Source organism: Podarcis bocagei (genome assembly GCF_964188305.1).
Source record: "Podarcis bocagei genome assembly, chromosome: 1".
NCBI classification, from domain to species: domain Eukaryota; kingdom Metazoa; phylum Chordata; class Lepidosauria; order Squamata; family Lacertidae; genus Podarcis; species Podarcis bocagei.
In genome coordinates, this window is record NC_138125.1 from 50,713,041 (window position 1) to 50,735,967 (window position 22,927).

Sequence of the window (22,927 nt, forward strand, 5' to 3'; positions counted from 1 at the left end):
TAGGTTTCTGAATCTCCCAATTATCAGTTACATGAACTACAGCTATCTGGCCTCAGAATGCTCCAGTAGGTAACCAAACCTGGTCTAAACAAGGATTTAACAATACACTGTACACATTATTTGTAACGCATATACAAGGATATTATTCTTCACGCTTCAAGTAATGAAATGCTTTTCTGAGCTTTTCACAAACACTTGTACCTTAATTTATGTACTAAGATCCCTCTTCTTTGTCCTTGAGCAGAATGACACTTTGAAGAGGGTGCTAGTACAAGATGCAAAAGAGCTCCATAAACAATGATCCTGCAGCCCAGGGAGCCCTTCAATAGAATTCAAGTCAGGAAAAAAATGACCTTGACAAATAGCCTTAGCTAGCAGGCACTGCAATTATTAAATATGTATAGGCTATGGAAGACTAAAAATGGAAAGGACAGCAAGCTCAGATAAGCAATTTTATCCTATATGTGACATTAAATATAGTGACTGTAGAGGAGGTATCTGTATCTTTGTCCTGTAGTAGAATTATTCTTATGCCAGATCTCTAAAGGATGTCCTTTGGAAGAAGTTAGGTATTATTGCCCCTTAACAAAACAGAATTATCCACTTTCACCCACGAAAGCTGGTGCTTTATTTCACAAAAAAGGCTGACACAATAAAAAGTAGCAAAATTCCAACTAAACATGTCTCAGTCCTGGTAAATCAGAATGAGAAGTTCCATAGGTACATAAAGACTGCATGGACATCACATTAATCAAATAGTTGGACAACTCATTGATGTTAAAAGGTCTTAATTTGAGGTAGGGTTCTAAAAATAAAAGGGGAAAGAAACTCATCCAGGGCAACCCCTGAGATCAGGGAAACATAGTTTCAGTGTAGCGCATTGGGTTGAGGACATGAAAACAGTTACACAGGGAATGGCTCTGCAAAACGTAGAGGGGTACAGATAGGAACTGGTTAATGTTAGCCTATTGACTGTCTGCACTACAGAGAAAACAGGAACTCACAAAGGCCTTGCATACATAAACATGGGGTAAAATGAAGGCAGATAAGAGAACTAGGTGAGGAAACTGTTCTTCTACTACTACCAGACCCTCCTAAGAAAAGCTTGCTCATTCTTTGCATGTGTCAGATAATATGTTCACATCATTTTTTTTAATCTCCCAAGTTTATACCTTATAAAGATACACATTGTAGATTACTGATAGTATTCCAATCAATGGCCTGTGTCTGTTACTCTAAATTATACCCACCTGGTTTTCTATTAGTAATTTGTCAAATGCTATAGTTTTATCCATCATTTTGACTTTCATTGCAGAGCACTGGGGACAGGGATGGGTAGAAGATAAAGCATTTGCCTCTGCTTCTAGCTCCAGTCTTAACAAGTTCATTTATTTATCTGCATATAAATTACCAGAGGGATATGTGAGTCACTATATTAATACTGTGCCAATACACAAAAACTTGAAATATGGTGCCTAAGTTCTGTTTGATTAACTACTTTACATAATCTGTGCTCCGATTTCTTCATAGACTTAGCAACCAATTGTATCTTACACAGTTAGTTTGTTAAACTACATGAAACAAAAGTAGAGGAAAGTTTGAGATCAGAAGAACTGAATACACTGCAGGGGAACTGAGATACTGAATGAAGAGACTGAGACATAATGAGTATAGAAAGTGAGCAAGCTGTGAAATTGCAACTACTACTTAACAGCCAGTTTAGAAGAGTTACAAGTAAAGACCGGTAATGCTAAGGTTTGATGACAATAATGTCATTATGTGACCTCAATCAAATAGTGTATTTTAGGTATTTCTGCTTTAACTGTCATTGCTTACAATGTGGCTCATTGACATATAGCTGAACAAAACTTTACACAGGCTTTTTTCCTCTGTCTGTTGCACAAATGTACTGAGTACAACCCCTGAACTATGGATGCCACTGAGGCAATGTCCTTTGCAACTGTACAGTGCAAATTGATTAACATCACAGTAGTTTCACATTTTGGAAATTCTTAAAAATACTGGGGATCAATTCAGTTCCCCACAAGTGTAGCGTGGGTTGAGGTTCCCATAAAATTAATAGATTCCCTACCCCTCCATTCCCCACCCTATTTGCTTGTATACACTAACACATACAGGTTGATGAGCAGGCGCCACTACTGGCCATCAAGAGAAAGTCTTGGTTTACCTGTCATGTACCTTCATCCAACCCTCAACCAAATGACTCATGCTCCAATCCACACAGGCTTTACATTTCCCTAGTGGCCATTCACTCTGTCTGCATGCATAGGCTCCATTTTGCCTATGGGAATCATTTGCATTCAAGGTGGTCAGGATCATATACAATGAGTTAATTTTTTAAGTATAAAATTACTACAGAATGCACAATTATCTTTTGCACAAATGCAAACATTACCTGGAAATAACATAATGGCATCTAATGTAAATGAGATGTCAAAGAACCATATATCACCAAAAATAATCATGTAGAAAATAATATATCAATACAATGTGGACAATGGGAAGGAACAAGTTTATTGGTGAATTGTGGAAAGAGTTTTGAACTATAGAAAACTAAAAACTGTGGGAGGGGAAGTACAATACCGCAAAAGACAAGTCACTAAAGGCACAAAAAATATTTTAATAGTAACTGCTCTTATTATTTTCTGTTTCAAAAATAGAACACTCTAGGAAAAGAGACTAAAGCCATTTCAAACCTTAGACAAAACCCACAAATATCTTTGAGAAAAAGGTGAAACAGATCAAGTGAAAGGGGGATAGTTCTAAATATGTGTTTGATTTATAGTTAGGTAGGTGCTACTGATCTTAAGTTCTAAAAGAATACATATATTTATTCCTGAAACCTAAATGTGGATATATAATGATGAATAATGCTGGATTTGCCAGAAAAATATAAAAGGTAATTCCTAGAAAGTCTATAAATATTAACACTCATTTCAAATTTGAAGTATGCTTTCTGTTTTGACTCTTTTCCTTAAGCACAACGGGAGTGATTGTGAACCACCCTAGGCATTTTTAATTGAAAGGTGGTGAAGAAATGTTTTAACTACAGTACATAAAATACACAAACACGGATCTGGTAGAGAAAAGATGCTTATACAACTCTCCTATGGGGAAAAAATCTGTTATGTTCACATGTGTACCACTTCCAACAGGGAAATGTACAAGCGCTCTTTAACATTAGAGAGGCAAATAAAAGGAATGCAAGCCATTCATACTTTGTTTCTGTGATTGCCAGAATGTAGAAAGATTTTGCAAAAGCAATGAGTCTCCACTAGCAACTGTTGCATTTGATTCCTGTTTTGCACAACATTAAAACTCATCCGCAAAAAAGCCCTCACACTAGTGGACAAAGAACATTGGCTACAGCCCATTGTGTTGAACATTCTGTGCTGCATAACACAAATTGATAAGGCCTGAAATCCAGATAAATTTATAATTCTTTCCTATAAAAAACTGTATTATTTAAGTTTCTGCAGTCAGGCAAGCAAGAAGAACAGTTTTTCATGCCCTTAAGTGGCCACCATAAAAGACTAGGGCTGTGTCGGTTTTGGTAGGTCAAACATTTTGCATGGTCTAGTAAGTTTATTAAAGCCAATTAGAGTTTAAACATGAATCCATAAACCTCTAGAATAGTTTATAGTTCAGATAGTTTAAAAACTCACATTGCAATTTATTCAGAGTGGGTTCTCCACTACTTCAGGTGTTTTTCAATTCTTTACCGCCTCCTGGCGGCCGCACACACACGCCACAGGGCATGTTGACGTCATGCCCACAAGCCAGGGGACATCCTCAAGATATGTCAGCACGCCCTGCGGATTGTGTGAGTGACATCAGCACACTGCAGGGTGTGCACGCACACCGTGGGGCATGCCTTCATCATGCGTGCATGCCATGAGGTGTGTGTGCATGGTGCAATGATGTTGCAGCCCTGGGCCGCCTCAATTGTGAGGGCTGTGTTGTGTGATGATCACACATTCAGGTTTTTTGTTCTATTATCTGCATGCATGTTATCTAAATTCCTTCTGTATATAGATCGTAGTTGTGATAAATTCTGAAATGTGTAAAGTGACCCTGAGAACTTTATTACCAGTATACCTCTTAGCTGTGATTTGCTACTCAAGTGCTAGGTTGCTTTTGTGGATAAAAGGAATGCTTTAGGTATTCTCCAGTTTCTCAGCTGGGGATTCTCCAACTGGCATTATAATCCTTCTCTCCCTCACTGTTTACTATAGTATGCAGGGGAGGCTTAGTTGAGAGTTTGCAGATACTCTCTCATCTGAAAAGGCCTTCTTCTGACTACCTTTGGACAGTTTGGTGACTGAGCAGGTGGGAGGGCAGATATATACGGTCTATATATATTGTGTGGTGGTGAGTAATTACCTATTATTAATATGAGATGTCAATATAGTTTTTTTTTTTTAAAGAAGATTGCTCATACTGAACTTTTAAGTTCAGCTTTAAACAGTATTATTTCCACTTCACTAGCCACACTTCAGTGGTATAAAGTAAGCTTCACTGATGATTCAAAGGCTTAAAACAATCTCTAAAACGTTTGCAGAATGATCACCTAGATTCCATGAAAATACTACAAATGATATCAACAAAAACTACCACCACCAGGACGCAAAACAACTCTAGTAACCACAACTATCATGTTTGAGTGGAGGCAATATGGATACAAAATTGTCTAGAACAACAACTTCAAGCATGCTTTGTCTAAAACTTTGAAAACAACACATGTTGGATAAAATATGTACATGCTTTTGATACCATGAGCTTTGCAGGCAGCACATTGCTAGGGAGAGCAGAAGTCATGACTTGGCAAAATGAGATGTACCTGGTTAGAGGGGAAAGAACAATCTTTATGAGGCCAAAAACTGAACTGACTACATTTGATGTTCTACCTTTATCTAACTTACAAAAAATATTGTAAGACCTCAATGGTCCTATTCCTACAATCTGTATGGCCAAGTAATTTCTTAAATCCTATTCTGTAGAGTAGGGCTCAGATGAAGATAATGCCCTGAATCACACACCATTTCATTTTTTGAATAAATAAATACTTGGTTAAAAGAAAATCACAGAAGTCCACATATCAGCAAGATTAAATCTTTGAAGCCTCATGAAGATCAGATATCAATAAAATTTTTGTACTGTCAATAGATACAAGGATACAAATATTTTCCACATACAATAGGATGTGGAATACATCCTACAATAGATACAGCAAGGATACAAATATTTTCCACATACAAAATGGAAACTGGTTCAAAGGTATAAATTAATTTTCTAAGTTTAATGAGAAATAAAACTACAACTCTGGTGCCATGTGATTCTAAAGAGCTGAGGATATTTTGTGATTACATGACAAAAAGACAAAGTGCTTATTGTAAGAAAAATATAACAGAACAATAAGGGCTAAAGATATAGCTGAGAGTTTTAATTGGGGAGTTTATTTTTCAGAATTTCAAAGGTGTGTGTTTAAAAATCTGAACCTAAAACAGCTGAAATGTCCAAACTAGATCAAGATAGCATACACATGTTGGGTGTTCTTAAAAGGGGGAAAGAAAAGGAGTTTATAAGAAATTAGGATTGAAAATTCTGGTTGGACTCTGGGAAACCTAAATGTTGCAAATAATTCAGTACCCTTATTTTAATTGCGGTTGCAAGAAACTAATAAGAAAACCACCAGCCTTAAAAAATATTAAAAACTTTGGTTAATATAATAAGAGAAAGTTCCTTGGAAGAGATGGTAAAACAAACGAAAATTATTTTGAATGAAAGATTGTAGTTTGGCTTCAGACACTAGAGACAATGGACTAAAATAAATTAAAATGCTATAAACTGATAAGCACACAAGACAAAGTAGTTTTCAAAAAAGAAGAAACTGAAGAATAGAATTTCAGTTTGAATACGAGGAATGTCAGTCAAGAAAAACTAATAACATTGGGCGTAAAGTTGCAAATAAAAATAATGCAAGTTTACATTAATTGTGAAAAATCACAGGCTTCATAAAATGAAACAAATATTGCTATTATGTTGCTAGAATGTGTGTGCATCATTCACTATTTCAGTTGAAAAGTCCATCCTACTTTATTAGCAACTTTCCTGTTGAAATCCCCCCCTGATATTTCAGTAGTTACAATTTTCAGTTGAAAGAGTATCAAATAATTCATTTGCAATTAGGTTTGCCGGCTTTAAAAACAAAAACAAAAGCAGTGAATTGGATAGTATATGTTAGAAAAGTTTAAACCTAACACTTTCAGTTATACTTTTAAACTTTTACATGATGCAGGAAAGCAAAAATTTATGTCGCTTAGAATTGGATAATGAGGATTTATCTACGAGCCACTCAGTCCCATACAACACAATTTGTTGTCATTTCAAAATGCATGAAGGAGGGAGCAAAGACATTAAAAACGTGCAGAGAGCAGTGACTGGAAATTAGAGGAAGTCATGCAAAACTTACTATTTCCACTAGAATTCCTTATAATTTAAGCAACTATACAATATTCCAAGAAAACCAGCCTTCCCAGTGCTGCAAGCTCCACAAATTCTAACAAAATTCAGACTTTAGTTCATTCAATGTGAAGCCATTAATACAAGTCTCAACTACATTCTCTGTTAGTTGGCCGGCTGCAGAAATGTTTTTTTAAAGTTAGGTGATAATGGGAAAGAGAGTATCAGCAACAGACATGAGTTATGTCAGCTGTGTGGAACACAGGTAGAAGTTAAGAACACAGGTTCTTAGATTTTGAAACTTATAACAGAAGTGATAGTGCTGTGAATGAACATTTGAAGCTGGGATACATTTGGTACTGCACTAAGAATATTTTCAAAAGAAAAAAAGTTACCGTCTTTTAAAAAGCTGATATCTTTTGCCAGACTCCTCAGAACTTTTTTCTGAGTCAAAGGTTTGCTCAGCAACACCTCCCCCTCTTCAATTCTGCCATAAAATCAATACATTAAATGGAATCTTTTCTACTTTTTCTTTAGGATAGACTACAATAAGCTGGAGGAATCACATCAGCTAAGTCAACAGTGAGATGTTTTCAGCTTTGCCCTTCATACAACAGAATGACCTGCCACATATCTAGTAATGGTGAGATAGTCATTTGTTTTGTATGTTATATAGCTGGCTTTTTTGTAATAGGTAAACTAGATATGTTTACCTATTGGTCTCCCTAACTCTTTAAAATCAACATTGCAAAATAAGTTAGGGTACACTTAACAGGCAGTCAAACTCAGAATCAAGTAATTGAAACATCACCCTTGCAATTCCTTCCCTCATTTATGATCATGGTCTAATTTGCTGAAACAAGAGATCCAACTTTAATCTGCCTGAGTTTGTTTCACTTTCAATAAAATGATAGGATAAATAATTAACTATGTTATGTAGCCATAGTGAAATCATTTCAGTAAGTTTGGCATGAACCACTTCATAAACATAAATTGTTCTTGCTACTAATCTTTGTGCATATTGTAAAGTATCTTAGTTTTATGAGGTAAATAATGGAAGAAAAGACTAAAAATGAGATCCAGACTCCCTCAATCTATCTAGAGGCGGAGATTGAGTATTCTGATGAAAATAGAAAGGAAGACATTTACAAAATGTGGGTATGTGAGCTTGAATAAGGGCATGTTTGAGCCAATCAGAGCATTTTTCACTTCCTCACATTTTTACTTAGATTTTTGGAAGAGTAAGCAGTAAAGAAGCAAAAAGAGGAATGGCAAACAATCAGCAGATGAGCACGATTGCATAAACACAGCAATGCTGATGTGTAATCAGAGTCCGAGGGCAGCACAAGTTATATGTAAGCTAGTGGTCAAGCGGACAAGGCAGGAGGGAAAAGACAAAACAGGCAACAAGTTGATAGAGCAGTATCAATCAATCAGCAGGTGCACAAAGCATCAGAACAGCAGTTCCATGAAGTCAGCAGATGCACACAGCAGCAAGGGAGCAATGCTAGCCAGTGAAAAGAGAGAAGTTCAGTTGGAGGTACTGCCTATAAGCAGTCATATACAAATGGCAGCAAGGATACATGGGCAGTACCTTGGGCAGTCTTATGCCACGCAATCAGTGGTGAAGAGGACCATTCCAGGAAATCAAGCAGCAAAATAGTATATTGCAATGCCAGGCAGCCAGCGAGTAGACAAAGCAGAAAGAAAGCAATGAGCGCCATATCATTTTTTTAAAAGCAGAGTTTGAAGAGGGCTGTGCCCATGAATAATCAGATAAAGCTGCTGGCAAGGAGGAAAGAGAAGCTCTTGAACAGATTGCCAGGGCAGTGAGATGACATTATTCTTTCGGAACGAAGTATATTTTAAGTGAAAGAACCCCAGAATCTGGATGCTCATCTTCCAGTAACAGCATTAGATCAACATAGTGTATTGTGAAAATCCACAAGAGTACAGCACACAAATGGAAATGAGGCTGAGCCCTAGTGCCTGAGGGAGGCCTGGGGACCCTCCTATAAATGAAATTAAAGAATGAGAATCCACAAGGAAATTAAAGAAATGGGAACGCGTCTAAAATTGTTTCTAATAAATGATTTCAAAATAAAACAAACCAAAATACTAGCAAAGAGCTGGATTAGAAATGATTGGCTGGGATTGAAGATGTTGCTTACCCCTCTCTGGAGCCCACAAAATGGGAATGTTGGGAATTTCTGCAGCAGAAAAACAGAAGAGAAAAAGGGATTTCTGACTCCCAGGTTCAAGGAAAAGCAGGTCAATTTAGGGATGGTGACGTGCTTAGAGCACAACAAGAACTGGACAGAACCTTTGCCCATTCCCAGATGCAAACGTTTTCTGAGATTTGAGAAAGGTTTGAAAATCCCACAGCATTTTAATATCACAGTCTCCCACCTCTATTCACAAAAACAACAACATCACTTACCTGCAGTTAGTTTTCTTCGAAGAGTTTGACGACATAGAGCCTACATATAGCGTGAGGGCATCTCTCTTGGGTACAGGCACACACACACAAAATCAAAAAACCTTTCAAAATGAATTGATTTAAAGAAACAGGAACTGTGCAGATGGTAGCAAGTGGCAAAATGATCTCATTAAGTGGATCAACACTTTCTTCTAAATTCAAATTTACCTTTTATTTCTTGAAATATTTGTGTTTGGGGCTCAAAGTGGGATTTAGGTGGACAATAGTTTCCTACGAAAATTAGTTACACCAGGGAGCTTTCGTTCCTTCATTAAGTGGTCACCCACAAAGAGCCACACATACGGTTGAGCAAAGTCACGCTCAGAAATCAGAAATGGACACAAGGACCCTTAAATCTGATTATATGTATATTATTAGTGAATGTTCTCATAAAACCATCAGTAAAGTAATTTGGTGGTGTTCATTATGTGGAAAATTGAAGGATAAAGATTGTGTTATATCATATATTAATTTATAGCACACTAGTATGATCCATTCTTCCTACATTTTGTTCTGGAAAGGCAGTATGATTATGAATCAATGAGACTGTTTCAGCTACATGCCTGGCAAAACTACTCTTTAGGTGATAACTTTAGTTGGTGTGTCTGTTGGGAGTTAAGGTCTCTTTCTTTCTCAAAATACAATGTATAAATCTGCAATATTACACAGAGTGCATGAGACATATGTTGGCAGAAATGTAGTTTAAGTTTATTTTATGTAATTAAGAGATACAAAAAAAAATAGATCAACATACTTTCATGAAAGTATTCACTAGACAAAACTGTGCAGACACACCAATGTGCAACAGGAAATAAATAAATAAGTGATGGTAGTGCTATCACATTTAGTCCAGTATGGCAAGGAAACACAGCTGGAAAAGTAACATGCACTGTACTTTATACAAAAAACCAAAGTTGTGTGCCTATTGGATACATATTCAGGTGAAGTAGTAGATTACTTAGGAATTTTTATGTAAGAACATGAAAATTTTGTAAGATAAGAATCATGTTTGCCATATCCTGTTTGCCATACAATAATATAGCAGTGGTTCATAAGTGGAATAATTCATCAATTACTTTACATTTAAGACAGGGATCCTCTCTCAGAATACTTCTTCACAGACGTACTGCAGAAGCTAATTAAAATATATATTTCAATGCAGTTAATGATGGAGACTCCAGGAGATAAGTCTGTCTTGAACCCAAGAACAAGATTTATGACTAAAAGCAAAATAAGAGCAAGTATGGATTTAAGTGTTGAAACGATATTTTTAGAAAGTGTATGCAGACATTAATAAATGTAGTGACAGTAAAAGGATGAGTGGATCCCATAACTCTGATTTAACAATATATGGCACATTTGCTGTACCTCATATTGTGACCTAAATTAAAAGTCGCTTAGAAAGGAAAACTAGCATAAACAGAAAGCCCACAGGAGAACAGAAATGTAAGTAACTAACAGACTATCATACCAAAAGCTAATTCTCTCATTGAGCATCAACTCATGAATCACAGTCATTGTTCTAGATGCTATACTAGTATGTATCAATTTGCCTAAAAATATGACATATAAAAGTAGCAGCTTTCGTAGCATAAGGCACATAAATGTTATTAAAGTCACTAGATTTTTTTTTGAAATAAATGAATTTAGGATTCAGGTTCTAATCATTCATATTCCACTAATAAAATGAACCAAGCTTACGTCCAATTGCAGTATGTATAACTAAGCATATGTTTCTTTAAAATGTATCCTCCTCTGCCTCCTTCTCCTCATTGATTTGTTAATCAGCTTCTAAGCAACCCTCTCAAGGCATTTTACACCTAAGAGTATTAAAAACAGTTAAAAACACAAAAAAGGCAAATATGTTTAAAATGAGATTAAAATGCTAACATAGCAGACACTCATGGTAAAGACCCATTTTTAAAGCTGGGAAGGGAAGGCCTGCCAGAACAAAAATGCCACTAATGGTTTCAAAAAACTGCAGATAGTGGGCCCTGTTGTATATCTGCATTAATGCTATTTTACACAATGGAGAGGCCACACTACAAGCCCTGCTCCAAGTTACTGCAGAACAGGCTTTTGAGATCTTTGGAATTTGCAGGAAAATTGTTCCACACACCACATCAATCTGCTTGATCTACTAATGCGCAACAAGTATCAGAAATATGTGATATACCCATCCTGAAGGAATGTTAGAATTTTCCAGTATTATTCTGTTGCTGCAATGCAGGATTAACAAGGGTGAAAAAATATTCTGAATATGGACATGAATATCACAGCTGTGCTATAGGACTGCATGATGATATGATAGAACAAGCTGTATTTCCTCTGATCCGGCCAATTATAATGTGGTGCTATCACATTTCAAAAATCAGTAAATACTATTAAATGTGGGGTGGGATTCAATTAATGAGTCCCATCAGAGTATGTGCACTAGCACAACAGAAATTTAATAAATAAAATACAATGCTGTGGGAAGTATTGTTTTTGTTTGTTACTATGCTATGTTATGAATTTTGTGTTTCTATATTGTAAACTGCCCTGTGATCCTCAGATGAAATGCGGCATAGAAATTTAATAAAATAAATCAATAAATTTCAGTCCAGTTCAGGGGAATGCTTGCCTAAACAGGTGTCTTCATGAGCCAGAGAACTACCATCACTGATTGGGCCTCTTGTATTTTAGCAGTGAGGGCTTTCCACAACACTAGTGCCACCAGTGAAAAGCCTGGCTTTTGTGTTACCACAAGCTGGTAATCATTAGGTTGTGGCAAAACTAACTGGGTTACATTAGTTGATGATAGTACCCTACCAAGAAGTGAAGAGGAAGATCGTTTTTCAGGTAACATGGTCCAGAGTTTTTTAGGACGTTGAACGCAAGTAGCAGAACCTTAAGACTGGCTTGGTGGCTAATAGGGGAGGGCACTAGTGTGATAAGGAGCACCACTTACCACAAGGGCTGCAATATTCTGTGCCAGCTGCATCGGCAGAGACCCATATAGAGTACATCATAGTAATCCAGACACAAGGTTATCAATGCATGTGTCACAGTGGCCAACTTAGCACTATCCAATAAAGGGCACAGTTGACATACCAGCTGAAGCTGATGATAGGTGCTCTTTGCCACAGAGGCCAGCTGGGCCTCAATGGACAACGATGGCTCCAAGAGTTCCCCTAAACTGCATACCTGTGCTTTCAGAGGGAGTGCAACCCCATCTAGAATAGGCAGACTCAGCAGTGATCAAATCTGGGAACCTCTTACCCAGAGTGTCTCTGTCTTAGCAGGATTCAGTACTCGGTAACCCTATATCCTTCTAGGTTGGAGTGAAGAACACAAAACACATTAGCCTGCTTGTGGAAATGATGGCCACCAGGAAAGCTATTGTGAATATGAGCAGCTGCAGATTCCAAGTAGTTTCACAAAGTTTTGGTAAGATACACACAGGTCTCGCTTCCTGAACACAATTTGTCCCTTGGAAATTGTTCGTTAGGCAAGAGTTTGCATAATGGGTTGTCAATTTCCATTGATCCCTATGGGAAAATTTCTAATACATTTATGGCCATGGAATTTTGACCCCCGAAAGCGAAACAACAGAAAAAAATGTTCTCTGATTTGTGTGATTGCTCCCCCACTCTTCTTCTGTTCCTTAGTCAACCAAAGAAGGCAATGTGCCAACCACAAAAAATCATGCATCAAAAGCAAAATTTTCAATATACCAATTAAAAACCAGATCTCAATGCACAAATCCTTCCATCTGTAAAATCCAATATCTAGGGCAGTATTTTGAGGTAGTGCTAAAAGCTAACTAAGATGGTACCAGGCTAAGCTCAAGAGAAGGATGTTCTGCAACTGGGGTACTGCCACTTAGATGGTCCTTTCAGGGTCCTGGTATCCTGGTCCTGATGCTGGTATAACTAAAAGGACCTCCCCAGTAGATCTAAGCTCATGGGCAGGACAGTCACACCTTCAGACAGCTTGGTCCTATAACTTGTAGGGTATTAAATGTTGGAGTCAGCCCTGTAAATTTGGCTCCGTAGCAAACAGACAGCAAGTGCAGACCTTTAAGGACTGGCGCAACATGGTATTGCACAGTCAAATGCTGGTGGTATCAGAAGCCATTGCAAAAATGTGAGGAATTAGTTGTGTTGCCCCCTTCCTGACACAAGTTATGAATCAGAGCAACCAAAGTCATGCTGGTGCCTAAAATGGTCTAGATAAAATCTTTCCCCATTCTCTCAAGTACCTTGTCTGAAAATGGGTATTTGTGACCAGGTGATAGTTGTTATGCACGTCTGCGTTCAGAGAGGGCTTCCTGAGGAGGAGTCCAATGGTTTAAAGCTATAATACTTTCCCTGGAATTGTCTCCAGAAGATATGGACAGGATATATTGTTCATCTGCACAATACAGCCCCCTGCCCCCGGGATATTTTTATGTGCTTCCACCATTTTTTAATAAAATAGATAAGATCAGGTAGGTTTTGATGACTGTTGAAAGACTAATACTCCTGTCATGGTTTGCAGGATTTATCACTGGACACTCTGAAACAACGAAGGGAACTTCGCCCCATAATACTCAAATGGCAAGGGGCAGGAATAAGATGCTATTGGGCTTTTCCCTTTAGTTTAGTAGTCACCAAAGGAAACACATCACTCTCAGCCACCAGCCTCTAAGAAGCCCCAGAACTATTAACAACTCTAGAACAGGAATGTCCACCTGAGGTTATTGATTTTTTTGGAGAGCAAGATAGTGAGCCCATTGGTGAAGGTGATCCAGCTCAGGAGCCCATGCGAGACCTAAGGAAAGCCATCAACAATCAAAAAGAGGAATGGGACAAGGAACAAGCAGCACTGCACATATTTCAGAAAGTTTACTATATTCTCAAATGCCCAGAAAATGAACAGGAACTAAGGCAGAACTAATACAAGGCTAGAATGCTGTTTCAAAGAGAAAAGGACTCCTTTTCTGCAGAAGCAAAAGCAATTGGACTGGATGATATGAAAATATAAACATCTGGAAGGTACCCTGGATTTTGGGCATGAGGTTTAAAATAAAATGTCTACTTTAATGTACCCTATCATTTAAAATAAGCTTGTTTTTTATGCTTATGGTTTACTCTATACCCACAGTGGTACTGGAGTGCCCTCTACTGTTGAAAGAGGACACACACCTTGATGTATGTTTTACAGGTTTTAGGTTAAAATTAAAAGGTTTTTTCCCCAAAGTTGTGATATAAGTAGATTTATTATAAAAATAACTGAACTGCCTAATAGGAGCAAAAATGTGGAAGGTTTAGACTGGTGAAAGGCACTATTGATTATTTTCTAAAATGAGTACAAGTATTAATGTAGTTACTTTAAAAGTGAAGTAGTTGGGAGATCCAATAAAATGGGCCAGAATGGCAACTTATTTGTTCAAATGGATCCACACACAGCCATTTTGCAATAAATCCATAAAATAGCTGAAAAAATGCAGTGCTTATACAGTCATAGGTCAGCCAACGGTTCATAGTGAGCAGCTCCAATAAATTAATACATTCATGATTTAATTGGAAAATATTTTGAAATTACATCTGCTACAATTAGGATAAATAATACAGATTCACAAAAATGTCCACTCAGCTGCAGGACAAAACAACGTTGTCAATTATCACCTTTATTATTTGCTCTAATTATAGAACCCCTGAAATTATGTCAATTCTGGCAGAAAAGGGTATAACTATCAATGGAAGGGAATACATTTTGGGACGATACTATTTCATGTACATCAGGCCCGGTTAATGCTGGAAAGTTAATCAGTATAGACAGCGGTGGAGGAAGCCGCTCGGGTGCCTGGGGCGGTGTGCCCAGGTGCGGGGCGAGCCAGCCATAGGGGCGGGGCTCACTGCTGCGGGGCCTCCAGAATCTGCCTGCCTCCTCCCACTCAGCTGTCCTACAACTGGGGGGAGGCAGCGGGCTGACCGTTTGGGGCAGCGTGGAGCCTGCACGTGCCCAAGCCACAGCGTCTCTCCCAGGAGAGATGCGTGGCTTGGGTGCACTGCAGGCCCTGCGGTGAGTGCCGCCCAGCATTTTGTTACCCCCCCCCCCTCAGTGGTGACACCCGGGGTGGCCCACACCCACTGCACCCCCCTTCCTCCACCCCTGAGTATAGAACTGGATACCTTTTTATGTCTCTGGATTTAAGGTAATTTTTCAAAAATTGGCAGTAATGTTCTTTCAAACTCCCCTGCAACTTCAAGAAACCTTATCCAAAATATTACAAATCCCAATAGCTAGAAAAAGCTTCAGATACTTAGGTTACCCATTCAGGGTACCCATAATTGAATCAAATTATAGCAAAGTATGGAAAACAATAAATATGGATATACAATGTTGGAGTAACATGAAATTTTCTATTATGCATCAACTGGCTGCAACTAAAAACGATGCTTGTTCCAAAATTACTCTTTTTATTTTAAACATTACTAGTTTGGATCCCACCAGCCCACATGTCCAAATGGCAAAAAGCAAAACAAATTCCTATTTCAATCAGGCAGACCATGCATTTAAAATACCTTTGCTGCACCCTCAACCAACTGTTGGAGGATGAGGACTCCTAAATCTAAACAGCTATTACAACACATGTCAACTTAGCAACATGACAGACCTAATGTTTGGCAATAAGGGAACTCAATGGAGCACATTAGAGAACACTGGCTTAGTAATCCATTCACACTTACAACTTTCGAAATTTGGAGTAAATGGGCAAAGGTTTTGATTCCAGGCCGCTCACCCATTATTCCATTACTGTTCTACGCAGTTTTCCAAAAAACAAAACAAAACAAAACAAAGAGCCTATAATAGAGATTTGTGGAATGAAAATCAATTCTATTATTTGAAAGATTTTTACACAGATGGGACAACCGCTTACCATTAATGTTGTGGTGTTTCCCAGCATATACACCAGGTGAGGGCAAGGCACAGAAGGTGAACATAACCCACCACACCAGCCCAGCCCTTGCTGCCGATGCAGCCAGGCATATGTGTGAGAGGGGCACGGAGGGTTCATGGAACCCGTGTGCCAGCTCAACCCTAACCACTGAAGCCAAGCAGGGCTGCACTGCACCACTTGCCCACCCACTCAGGGAAGAGTCCAGCTGGCTGACATGGCTCTTGGTGGGTGAGTCTCCCAGACGCTGGACAGTCGGCCATTCAGCGAGGGGGCTGGGGATGTGCCAGTGAGGCCAGGCCGGGCTCTGGGGCCCACAGACCCACAGTAGCAGGCAGGGTGGGATGGGGATCCCTGTGTGGGAGTGCCTGGCTCACACTCCCTAAAAATCATGAGCCCAGGGCTACAGCCCCCCTGGGGCCCCCATGCTAGGCCCCTGCAGTAATGAGATGCAAATTCATTTGGGAAATGTTCAGATATCATGGCTATTAGGCTACCAATTAAGGTCCTTTTGAACAAATTGTCAGGTTAAAAATGAAGCCATAAGACAATAAACAAAATATGAAAAAATAATAGTGGAAGAAGGGCTAGCGTCTTATTTGTATAAATCTATTATAGACGTTCAATTTTGCTTGCAGCAAAATTTGCGGGAAAATTTGAGAAGGTGGTGGGAACTAAATTGGAGTTTAGAAATTGTAAAAGAGGCATGGAAAACACTGTGGACAAAAGTGCCGTACAAATCCCTACTGGCAACCACCTGAGAAAGAGTTTTTAAAATTGTGTATTGGCTGGTTTTTAAGACCTAGGTGCCTAGTTTATATAAAACCAAACAGTTCTCCGCTGTGTTAGGGAGGATGTCCCACTACAGGGACATATTAATGAATGTTGTGGGAGTGTCCAAAAATAGAAAAGATCTGGAAAAATATATTTACAGCAATAACTTTGATAACAAGGCAGACAGTCCCCATGACCCCAGGACTCTCTCTACTTAACGTGCATAGTCATGATGTGTTGTAAATTAAAAACAAAGAGCTCATAACACATATATTAACCACTACAGTAACAACTATTGCTGGAACATAGAAATCATTGCAATTATTAACTGTGGACCAATGATATAATGCAATTTGGCAAACAGCATTACTGGAAAAACTGACATAAAAAAATAAAAGTAGTGAGAGGCCAAAAGAAACACGACAATTTTTACATAGTCTGGTGTGACTTTATTGATTACACAAATAATGAGGAATGTGGTAGAACAGTACCCATAGCTTACAGCACAGACTGGTGTGCATGAAGTACATATTTTATTTTATTTTCCCTTCCTCCTCCCTCCCCCTTCTTATAAATTCTAACTGTTATTGATACAAAATACCTTTTTACTTATGGTCACCAATCTAAGCAATACACATTACTATACATCATTTCACATATGTAATAATTTTGGTATATACACTTTGACCCAACTTTGTCAATATATTCAGAAATGTTGATCTGAGTGTTTATTGTAGATTTATTTTTTAATTTGTTATGTAATTGCTGCATGCCATATGCTCTAATGGAAACAAAGATATATAGTGGTACCTCAGGTTAAATACTTAATTCGTTCCGGAGGTCGGTTCTTAACCTGAAACTGTTCTTAACCTGAAGCACCACTTTAGCTAATGGGGCCTCCCACTGCCGCCGCACCACCGTAGCACAATTTTTGTTCTCATCCTGAAGCAAAGTTCTTAACCCGAGGTACTATTTCTGGGTTAGCGGAGTTTGTAACCTGAAGCGTATGTAACATGAAGCGTATGTAACCCGAGGTACCGCTGTATCTCAATGCAACCATGTTAAACAGTTCAAGGGTAAAGAAGACAACGGCATGTTTGAATGATGTAGGGAAGGAACCACAGGAAAGAGAGGATGATTGTATGGCATAGAGGAGAAATAAGGTTGGGGTAGTACCAGTCAGAAGATGGGAAGTAATGGGACTGGAGAGGCACACAGAGCGGTGAGATGAGGACAACAGGGTAGTTGATTCATCAAGTGAAACAGGGAATAAAGAGGAAACAGTTAATAAAGGTGTATGGGGTATGGGGGACCACTGAAGATTCCCAAAAAATGCACAGTCTGATTAAACATAATTTTTAGCATACATGTGTATTGCATATGCTAAAAAAATTAAAGTGCCATGTTATATTTTAATGGATAAATGCCTTCTGTTGTAAGCACACATAGCGGTGAATTCCTGATACAGGTTACTCTGCATGGAGACTTAGCCATACTAGCAATACTCTCATGATGTGCTTGTTTCGAAAGATGATTGTGAGTGTGCTGCTGTAATAATGTGATGTAAATTCAAAGAAAAGTCAGAATATTTTTCCAAAATAAAATATTGGCATAAGGTTTATAATGGTGTGTACCTTCTACGGTTTTGTGCTCATTGAAGAGTCTCCTCAATGAGTGACTTATCAGCTTGGGAAAAATGTAAAAATGACTTAGGGGACCAGGACAAGTCTTGCAAGGATAAAGACAAGCCATTTTTCTTACGGTTGGAAAACTGCTCAGCAAAATAATTTCTAGTTTCTCCCCAATCACATTTCAGTGAAAGTAAAAGAGATTTTTAGCAGATTACCACACACTAATAATAATGTTTCCTGATTCACTCTACTTTCTTTGGCAAAACTTAATCCCTTTACTATTTACAAATCATATTATTACATAACACAGCAAGTGCATATCAAGTAAAATGGTATTGTACTGCTGCCTGCTATACATAATGAAATCTATTTCCACTACAAACAGACCTCCATGAGAATCATTATAAATTGTTCTCAAGGATATTAGCAATCAAATAAATACCTCAGCAATGTAGCCCAGAGGAAAGAGATCAGAACACCTAATGCACTTTATGTGTACGCAACAAACTCTCTCAGTTTTTTCTGCAAAATAAAGAAATATATTCCAAAACTTGTGGTGCTCATTACAGTGGAAACTTGGAAATAAATAAAAATAATGAATAGTATGCAATATTCAAAGTATTTCTTGTCTTGTAATAATCACTTCAGGGCTACATTGGTTTGCATGTTGCTTTTGTACATGAACATTCCCCCCAATTTGATCAGAATGGCATTTTAAGCTGTGCATTGGGGCTGAGCAACAATACAGTGATTTGCCTATAGTCACCCAGAAAAACGTAATGCCAGGACCCAAAATTTTACACTCAAACCTACTGTTTATAGCTCAGTGGTTTTGAAGCTATGTTCCAAGGAACAATGGGATTCTCCAGAAGCTTATGAGTTTCCTCAGTGAAGTAGCTAATGGCAGAAAGTATCTCTAGAAAGTAGCTTGTTCCTTTCTACCAATTTGTGCATGGAGTTCATGCAGAATAACAGTGAGCCCCAACAGGCCTGGGCAAAGGCCAGGTGAACTGAGTGTGCACCCTAAAACGTTTTTCAGAATTCTCTACAAGATACAACAGTTCTTTAGTATATGTGCTTGAGTTCCTTGAAAGACAAGTTAACATGGAATATTCCCTAAAGCTAGAAAGTTAGAAAACCATTCCTCTAGCCATGTACCATATTAGTTCTTCACAGCCATATCAGATAATATTGTACATTTCTACTGTTTCAATCAAATTCTAAGACCTGACAAGGGAATAGGGTAAATCCAATTACCACTCTCCTTCAGTAACTGATAGGAAATGGATTGGGGACCTGTAGACAAAGCTTATACAAATTACAAAAGAAAATGGAAGAGCAAGGTAAAATAGAGTGGAGAGTGAGTAAAACAATAGCTTTAAACCAGGAAAATATTGAAACAGATTTTGTTTTTTAAATACTTGTACCCTTATTTTCTGTCTTGGCAATGAGACACCTACTAGGCAGCTATACTTTCCACTACAAAAAAATACAGTAATATAGCTGAACAATAATGGTTAACAGCGTAAAGGACAAGGATGTCTTCAGGTCTGCTAAAGTCTTGTCTATGGCTGGATACATGTGAATTCCATGAAGCAGAATTTAGATTAGGGATGTGAGCTGACATGGGAAAGCATGTAGAAATAGGAGTTTTTAGCATCTAACAAAATGTGTATGCATAACTTCAATCAGCAGCATGTTACACAAGGCAGGTCTCACTTATTAAAAGTATTTATAATCCAACCTTCATGTACAGATACCAAGGTATAACCCACGCAATATTAGAGGGTATGCTATAACCTCCTCCTATAGGAGCCATCATAGTCTCTAATACTGAGTATCCTCCAAACAATACAACTAAATGCCAAAGAAGGGCTGCAACTCAGTGGAAGGGCACATACTTTGCATGCAAAACATTCCATTTTTTTGTTTCTTTGAACTTGTGTTTATATTTTAGCATTTTAATAGGAAGTTCCTAAATGATAAACTATTAGGGTGGTATGGCAACCATTTATTTAATTTATATGCCACCCTAAAGTGACAGAAATCTTTGGAGAGATCTATTGGATTAAGGACTTAAATTACTATTGTGTCTGTCTTTTACACGTCTATGCAGATACCAGGTTGTCTATTGTAATTCATTAAAAAGAATGATCATCCGCTTTTGTTTTGGTTCATATTTACAATAATTTAATCACAATAATAATTTATTTTTAATACCCCGCCCATCTGACTGGGTTACCTCAGCCACTATGGGCAGCTTCCAACGGAAATATCGGAAACAACAACAGCAACATCAAACATTAAAGCTTCCCAAACCAGGGCTGCCTTCAGATTTCTCCAAAATTATGAAATGGTTTCTCCAAAATTATGAAATGGTTTAACTCTTTTGACATCTGCCAGGAGGGTTACTACATAGGTGAATAGGGGGAATTTCATAGGTCAAAGAGCAATCTGTGCAGAACACTTAGGTGGGGAAGGCAGCTGGATGCTAGTCCTGTGGTTCCTGATAAATCAAGAGGGATTTGGCTGAGAAGAGCAGGGTGTGCTGTTTCAAAGTAATAGCTGTGGCCTCCCAGAATTCACCCCACCTGGGGGTTAATAGGGAGTTAATAGGGGGTGTGGTGGCAGCTTGGGTCACAACTGGCCTATCTTCTAAGACAGTTGTGCAAAGGAGTTCATAAAGAAGCTCTATTATCCTCTCCCTTCTGTTACAGGGTGCATAATGGACAGAGTGGAATTTTGAGAAATTTAATTTCTCCACTAGTGTTCAACCATCTTCAGTATCAGTTAAGGTCCAGATTGTTTAGCTATGCATTCACATAGCTTCAAGACCAGGTAAAGAAAGTTAAATGGACTTCCAGAAGGTATGGGGGAAAACTTTCAGTCAAAATTCACAAAGCACATGCTATTGCTGCTTCCTCATTTTTGCTTTTTGAGTTTTCCTTCTCTTAATATGCTACTCTTGACAAGATGAATCAAGAGTGTCGGCCCGCCACTGCCTTTTGTCATACGATGGCTGTATGTTAAACTTCCAAACAGTGAATATAAGTTGAAAATTTGGCAGAAAGTTAGACTGGAGAAGAAGCACAAGGAAAAGGAAACAGAAAACGTAAGGGGTGGTTAGTGGCAGGGGACTGGCAGGACACCAACAAGTGTGTACCAGGGAAAGTGGGGCTGGAGTCTGACTCAGGAGAGGAGGGCAGTGATTTGTGACGCTGGGGAAGCTTTAGAGCTGGAGGGTGGAGCACAGAATGGGTCAAAAAAAGAGGAGGAAGAGGCAGGTCTGGCAAGTGAAGGGCTGGGTGCTTCCCCGCCCTCTCCTGCAGCCCTGTCCCCCAGAACCAGAAGTGAATAGAAGAGGGAAGAGCAGAGGAAGCTTCCACGGTGGCGTAGTCTCCGATTGTGTGCATGCAGCCCATCAGGGAAAAGTTCATAAACTGGTGGAGAGGAAGTGGTCCCCTATCTGCAACTGCTCCATGGAGCACAGACCTGGGAATAGCTGCCTAGACTCTAGACTGGTATACGTGGGTATTCAGAGCCATAGAAATGACTCTGTCAGCTTGACAGCTTGCCAATAAAGAGTTAACTATCTGCCATGCGCATTCCTTTGGCTGGTGAGCGTCTTTGACAGCACATTTCAAACTAGCTTGAAACTCTGTTTTGCAATCCTGGTTTCGGGGACAAGTGCAAACTAACGTGTGGATGAGCTAGCAATCTATGGTTTACCACAATCTAAGAAGCAACAAACAAAGCAGAAAGCAAAGAGAAGAGAGAGAAGAAGGCAAGTGTCAGGGGTTCAGGAGCAGAGGCAAGGGCAAGGGAGGAAACAGAGAGCGAGGGGGAGGAGGCAGAAGAAAAGATGAGTGATGACGACGACCCGAGATCTCCGAGTCTTTCCAGTGAATCGGAAGATTCACAGAAAGGAGCACCAGTGGCCAGGGCAAGGGGGGAACCTAGGGGGACACCCCAGCAAGATAGAGCCAGAGGGGACTCAGAGGAGAGCAGTTGGAAATCGGGACCAGCGTCACCGCCAGAGAGCAGGGAAGAGGAAGGGAGCCAGGGATTAAGCGCTGGCAGCTCACAACAGGGGGGAGGGCATGAGTCAGGAGTGGCCACACCTCCATCGGGGAGCGAAGAAACGGTCAGACGGAAAGTGGAAGGTTGGGCGCGCGCGCCAAGTTCAAATGCACAGGAAAGTGACGCAGTAGGCAGCCCTGAAAGAGAGCCAGGTCCTAAAGCCCGGCGCAAGGAGACAGGAGGGTCCGGGGGGTCGGCGTCAGAAGAATCCAGGAAGGAAGAGACCCCGGGGGGCAGAGGGACCCAGAGGAGAACAGTCAGGCGGAAAAGGTGGAGCAGGGCTAGGATATTAAGTTGGTGCACAAAGGGCGGAGACTCAGACGGAGCTTCGCCGATCTAGCCACTAGACGTAGAGTTGCACGCAGTAGCTTGAGAATGGAAACTGTAACTCAGTAAAGACTTTTACTTAATGATCGCTGGCTAGCGTGATCCTCTGTGAGCTAGGATCTGGAAGCAGCTCTGACAGCAAGGTTCATTCCTGAGGCACTAAATCATGGCTGGGCATTATGGGCAAACTAAAGTTGAACACAAGCAGGAAAAAAGGGTGACAAATTA

The 22,927-nt window shown here is 39.2% G+C and overlaps 1 protein-coding gene across 21 annotated transcripts in view; it reads right to left on the bottom strand.

Moving 5' to 3' along the window:
• Positions 1-22,927, bottom strand: part of GPHN (gephyrin) — a 246,991-nt gene that overhangs the window by 134,903 nt on the left and 89,161 nt on the right. For 16 of the 21 annotated variants that reach the window (XM_081164322.1, XM_081164303.1, XM_081164317.1 and 13 more), the window contains one exon: positions 8,655-8,693. The exons of the other annotated variants lie outside the window; for them this stretch is intronic. In XM_081164322.1, coding sequence (XP_081020448.1) covers positions 8,655-8,693 — 39 coding nt within the window. The remainder of the gene's footprint in view (positions 1-8,654; positions 8,694-22,927) is intronic. 21 annotated transcript variants of the gene reach the window in all.